The sequence below is a fragment of the Vespula vulgaris genome, chromosome 17, assembly GCF_905475345.1.
Source record: "Vespula vulgaris chromosome 17, iyVesVulg1.1, whole genome shotgun sequence".
In the NCBI taxonomy this organism is placed as follows: domain Eukaryota; kingdom Metazoa; phylum Arthropoda; class Insecta; order Hymenoptera; family Vespidae; genus Vespula; species Vespula vulgaris.
The window spans coordinates 3,589,614-3,596,313 of record NC_066602.1 but is presented as its reverse complement, the minus strand read 5'-3'; the positions used below and the strand labels follow the sequence as shown (position 1 = coordinate 3,596,313).

General features: G+C 33.9%; 1 protein-coding gene across 14 annotated transcripts in view; it reads right to left on the bottom strand.

The window, feature by feature from the left end:
• Positions 1 to 6,700, bottom strand: part of LOC127069881 (protein dead ringer-like) — a 159,050-nt gene that overhangs the window by 76,985 nt on the left and 75,365 nt on the right. For 10 of the 14 annotated variants that reach the window (XM_051007517.1, XM_051007508.1, XM_051007512.1 and 7 more), the window contains 2 exons: positions 5,290 to 5,502; positions 4,585 to 5,034 (listed from right to left, as the gene is read on the bottom strand). In XM_051007517.1, coding sequence (XP_050863474.1) covers positions 4,585 to 5,034; positions 5,290 to 5,334 — 495 coding nt within the window. In that variant the 5' untranslated portion in view covers positions 5,335 to 5,502. The remainder of the gene's footprint in view (positions 1 to 4,584; positions 5,035 to 5,289; positions 5,503 to 6,700) is intronic. The other 4 variants (XM_051007514.1, XM_051007516.1, XM_051007518.1 and 1 more) reach the window with 2 other exon arrangements.

Here is a 6,700-nt window from a genome sequence, read left to right as displayed (position 1 = left end):
AGCGAAATAGCCGGCAATTTGCAGGTTTACGAGTTATTTCACAATGGCTGCAAAGTATAGTGCTACAGTATTATAGTACCCCGGTGGTATAGCGTACGAGTGCACGGTCAGCGAACGCCATGGTTCTCTATCTCTATATCTATTTCTATCTCTTTCTTTCTCTTTGTGACGTACGTACAGACGTAAGTTCTATGTATCTATGTACGTAAGTATCTATGTATGTACGTTTGTATGAATGTATATATGTATGTATGTATGTATGTACGTATCGATATACGTGTGTACGTGCGTAGGTGTGCGTAATTTTCTTGGTTTCGTTTTTTTCTCTCCTTTTGTTTTTTTTCCTTTTTTTTATTTTTCTTTTTCTTTTTTTTTTTGTATTACGCTCGATGTGTATCCGAGAGGGGTTGGGTCGTGTGAATGTTATTGTATTTGTGTGAAGTTTTGTTGTCTCTTTATGGAAGAATTGTATGTATATGTATTTACTGATATTACGAGAAGATCGCTATATATGTGTATGTATGTATGTATGTATGTATGTATGTATGTATGTATGTATGTATGTATGTATGTATGTATGTATGTATGTGTGTATGTATGTACTGTTGTAGTTATGTATGCGTTGTTATTTTCTGTCTGTGCGTTTCATATCGATGTATATACGATAGAGATGGGAGGAGTTTAGACGTGCAGATTTTTTTTTCTTTTTTTCTAAACTAAACACGTTCGAACGAAATATCTGTGTAAAATTGTCAGACGTTCGATCAATTCCTTTTTTTTTTTTTTTAACTACTCCAAGATAATTATTTTCCCAATAAATATTTCAAAAGAAAAAAAAAAGAAAAGAAACGTCGATATTGCGCGATACGTTAAAAATTTCAACAAAAAAAAAAAAAGAAAAAAAAAGACGTTTAAACGAGAATTTGCGAAGTCTCACGCGTAGCCATTACTGATCAAAACTCTCTCTCTCTCTCTCTCTCTCTCTCTCTCTCTCTCTCTCTCTCATACAATTCGTTAACAAGGTAAAAAGAGATAGATATAGATAGATAAATAGATATAGCCGGATAGTTAGACAGACGGATGTACAGATAAATAAATAGATAGATAGATAGATAATTAGATAGATAGATAGATAGAGAAATAGATAGAGAAATAGAGAAAGAAGAAGAAGAAGGAAAGAACGGTAGGGAGAGGGACGAAGAAGAAGCAGCTTAGGAATGAAAATGGAAGTCTCCACCTACTCGAAGAGTCGGCGCCCGGATCGCATCCATCATTCCGGCGGGGGCGTACTCGTTCGGTCTTTAATCTTTCCTTCTTCTTGGAGCGATGCTGATGCTGATGCTGATGCTGATGCTGATGCTGATGCTGATGCTGATGCTGCCGCTGCTGCTTCTGCCGCCGTCGCTTTGCTGATACTCTTCCTTCCTTCCTTCCTTCCTTCCTTCTTTCCTTTCTTTCTTTCTTTCTTTCTTTCTTTCTTTCTTTCTTTCTTTCTGTCTTTTTATTATTTATTTTATCTTTCCCTCTTCCATTTTTCCTTCCTTTTTTTCTTGTCTTTTTTAGTTTCGAACGTCCACTTTTGTCGACGACTTATATTTTCGCGATGACGATAATAATAGTAATAATAATAATTTGCAAGAATTTATTGATTAATAAACGTAATAATGACGACGATGTGATAATGATTTGTTTAGAATGAATTATGATTTAATTGATAAGTAGAGAGAGAAGGAGAGAGGGAAAAGGGGAGGGAGAGAGAAGAGAGAGAGAGAGAGAGAGAGAGGGAATAGGTCTTCGTTTTGGGTTATCGAAAGTTTGATTAAGTTAGAAATTGTTAGAATTTTCTCGAGAATAGATAGATAATACGACAGAAAAAAATATATATATATATACACGCATGTATATAAGTAAATATATAAATAAAAATCGAGGGGAATCTAGCGAGAAAATGGCGATTATTTCTTAACGCGCGAAATATCCCGGTTAAAGATTTGTCGCCATTGAAGAGCCATCAAGTTCCTTCTGAGCTTGAACAATCTAAATGGTAATCCGATACCACACCCACTTTGCAAAAACCAAAAACCTAACTCGACCGTCTCGACGATGCTGCAAAAATTACCTATGCGAGTGAGAGAGATAGCTTATACGTACATACATTATATCTTTGCGTATGTGTGCGTTTGACTGTATAAGAGAAACAGACAGAAAGAAAGAGAGAGAGAGAGAGAGACAGAAAGAAAGACAGACGGATGGATAGAAAGAGAAAGAGAAAGAAAGACAGACAGACAGAGAGAGAGAGAGAGAGAGAGAGAGAGAGAGAGAGAGAAAGAGAAACAGAAAGAGAGAGAGAGAGAGAGAGAGAGAGAGGACCATGTAAAAAGCGTTAACAAGGATACGATGCCGACCCTGACTAATTCTATAAGTCTCCTTTCTCTCTTTCTCTTTCTGTCTTCTTTACCATCCCTTCTTCCACCATTACAACCATCTCCCTTAACCCTTCCCTTCTCCTTCCCCCTTTCTCAGTCCACAACCCCCATCTTTCGCTCATCCATCTTTTTTCTTTTTTCCTTTCCTTCGACCACGTCTCTCTTCGTCCATTTCTTCATCTTCTTCCTTTAACCATTTAGAAATACTCTATCCATCCATCTACTCTTACCGTCGATCTCCTCCCCTCTACCATCGACACAACCCTCCCCGTTCGCGATTGACACATCCCTTTTACGATATGTTCGTTGTTTAACGCGTACGTCTATCTTGTTTTCTTTGTTCTTCCATTTCTTTTTTTTTTTTTTTCATAAGTGGTTTTATAGAATTATATGCATGTCTCTGTATATTCTTTTATTTGGTATTTTATAGTGTGTACATGTACGTATATGCTTTGTTTATATATATATATTGTAGGAAATATATATATATAAAAGTATGTAAAGGTCATTGACCCGAAATCTTGCAATAAAAATTTCGCAAGAGGTACACTCAAACATAATGACGTTAGAATAAACGATCTTCGAAAAAAGAATTTATTCAAAGATCATTGGAGAAGAAAAAAGAAAAGGAAAGAAATATTTCGAAATTTAATTATTTTTCCAAACAAAAAAAGAAAAAAGAAAAAGAAAAGAAAAGAAAGAATCAACTCTCGAAAATTACAAGTTCCTCGGCTTGAAATCCTTCGGTAGGGATTTTATTTTCGTTCTTTCGTTTTCCTTTTATAATTTTATATTTTCTTTTTCCTCTCTTTCTTTCTTTTTTCTTTTTCTTTTGCAAATAAAAGGGAACCACCAACCATCTATACATTTCGTTTCTTATTCACTTTCGAGGGAAACTATATCCCGAGTATTACCGAGCACAACTCAGAATATAAGCAAGCGTTCGGGAACGGACGAACAGTAATTATCTCTCTACGGCTCGTGTAAAAATAATAATTAGCTCCCACCGTTGTATTAATTAAAGTTCCCATACCAAACTTCTCCACCATCTACCCTCTTTCTCGTTCATATACATATACGTGCACATATACGCATATATTTCTATATATACAAAGGTGCATACATACAAATATATATATAACTATGTACATGTGTGTGTACGTATATATATATATAGACACGAAGCAAAGAGTTTGAGAGCGTAATTACACGTCCCTTATGGCACCAATGTCCTTCAAAAGAGGACCGACTTCTTCACGGGCCGCCCACGTCACACGATTCTCTTTCTTTTTCTATCTCTCTTTCTCTTTCTCAATCTTTCTTTTTCTCTCCCTCTCTCTCTCTCTCTTTCTCTTTCTTTTTATGTATATATATATATATCTTTCTCTTTCTCTTTCTTTCTCTCTCTCTCTCTCTCTCTCTCTCTCTCTCTCTCTTTGTCTATCTTTTTCTCTTTATAGCTATCGATCATTGGTCGAAGAGTCGTTATTTGAAAAAGTAACTTTACGATTGGATACTATGTAATTATTACACTTTCATTTGAAGTATATATAATCATGAAGTATTATATATATATATATATTTTTATATACGTATATAATATATATATGTATATATGTACGTATTTATATATATATATAATGTTTGATTTGTTAGTTTCGTTTTGCTTTAATTAATAACTAGATCGTTTCTAGTACTTCTGGTAATTTTAGAATATATATATCATAGTTATTTTTTGACGGTATAAAGAGATTAGAATTTAATATAAGAATCAGATTCTTTAGAAATTGTTCCTATGTAATTTTTAATCCTAACCAAGGATTAGAATTTTCTTCTCATATTGTGTCTCATATTCGTCATATTGTATAATCATAAAATTGTTTTTCCGATTAGGAATAATTAAATAAAAACATGTAGAATGAGTCGTTAAATTCGAGTAAGGGCATGCTTAGAAATATTCGAAAAACGAAGAAGAGAGAACGAATTGGATCGAATTTCTTTCGAAATCATAATATCCAAGGAAACGTTGGAACGAGACTCGATATATAAATAAATAAATAAATAAAAGTAATAATAATAAAAGAAAAATAAGAAAAAAGGGAAATGAAAGAATTCTCGTTCCTCGGTTTCTAATCTACGAATTACTAAAAGTACTTGCCTGACGCACCTGTTTGAACTGCTCCTCGAAACTCCAACTTGTTTGTTGTTGATGATTAGACGTTGCATTGTTGTTGTTTGTGTTGTGGGAATGATTATTTCCAGGATCGCGAACTTCTCCTCCGGTTTTTCCACTGCACTGCGATGATTCGCTCGAATGTGAACTTGCCGATGACGTAGCCTGATTAATGTTGCTTCCGCTTGCCGTATTTAGTCCTGGTGGTCCTAATCCTGCTCCTAATCCAGATCCTAGAGCAACTACTGCTGCTGCTGCTGCAGCTGCCGATGACGTAGATGGTACCAATCCACTTTGCGCGTGATTATTTTGTCCATGATGTTGAGGTGGTAAAAATGTTGGAGGAAATGAAAATGGTAAACTAAAACCGCCGCTACCCATTGCCGCTTGTAATGCTTCCAATCCACTTTTGTTGTTTAAGATATCGACATCGGCCTAAAAATATTATTATATTAATGATTTTGTAAATGAATGAATGAATGAATGAATGAATGAATGAATGAATGGATTGTAATTAGAAAAAAAATTAATAAAAATAAAAAAATAATTGTAACAAATCGAACTTTTCCTTTTCGAGTTTTAATGAATTAATTAGCGATGACACGAATTTGATTTATTATATCATATATAAAATATATGTTTAATGATTAATATAAATAAATAAAAGTAATTGTTTCTTTTTTTACTGACCTCCATTTTTAACTTGGCTAGAAAATGTGGATGATGTGTATTCATAAGAGTGTTGAGATTTGTCAAAGGTGTGGGAGTTGTGTTGGTCGATATGGACGATGGATCCGATGGGTTCTGATGTGTACTGTGTCCGGCGTGTGGCTGCTGTGGTAACTCTTCTCCACTTTCTTCATCCTGTAAATCGGGATCTGATAAATCATCTTCTTGATGGGACTGAAATCGAGAAAAAAGGACCAAATTATTAAAATTTTGTTCCTTGTTAACTCAATATATTTGATATATTTCAACGCTAATTTCTATATTCATTTATTCGTTTATTTATTTATTTCGTTTAGAATCGATTGTATCTACCCTTCACTCCTTCTACCCCTTTATAATATTTTCTATTTATCTTCCCCGTAAAAGTTTATTTCTTTTTCCTCTATTAAAAACTTTAAACTTTCTATTGACAACTTAAAAACTCCAACATCTGTATATTCCTATCCTCGTGTTAGATAAATAGCCTTTAAACAAATACTTCGTTCAAAGAAAACAATAAAGAATAATAAACATACTAAATAAAAAGCAAGAGGATGGATAAGTAATTAAAAGAAATAAAAGAAATAAAAAGCCAGAAGGGAAAGGGTAGACGATAGAAGAAGCAATGCAAACTTCTTACGATTTAACAGTCCCAATCAATGCTCTCTTTTTCACAAAAAAAAAAAAACAAAAAGAAAAAAAAGAGAGAAAAATTAAAAATCTACTACAGTAATAATCCAACAGAATAATCCGCTAAGACGATTTCTCTCTCTCTCTCAGGAAAAAAAGAAAAAAAAATTAAAAACCTACAATAAAAAATAAATAAATAAATAAATACAAATAGAGAAAAATAACGGAAGAAGAAAAAAAAACGAAAGGAGATAAAGAGATGAGAAAAGAAACGAGAAAAAAGAAAACAAAAAAAAAAAAACAAAACAAAACAAAAAACCGCAAATTTTTTACGATTTAACAGCGATCAAGCGAGCTCACGTTCAATACTTAGGCGATTAGGGTTAAACGTTAAAAAAGGGAGGTGGTGACAAGGGGAACGGAAGAGAGAAGAAGAATGAGAAGGATAGATAGACAAATAGAAAAAGAGAGAGAGAGAGAGAGAGAGAGAGAGAACGTCCGTTGATAGGCGATATCGAATGGGCTAACGTAATGGCGAGTAAGGAGGGCAGATATCGGGGCATTAAACATTAATTAGGAAAATGGCGAAGTAGGTATAGTCGGTATAGCGCGTTATATACAACGAGATAGCTGCTATCAGTTTAACATTATTATGCTACGGGTGTCATATGTGTTTTATGACCGTGCCCGTTGCACCGGTGCCGGCATAAAAAAAAAAAAAAGGGAAAGAATAAAAAAGAATAAAAAAGAATTTACAAAGAAG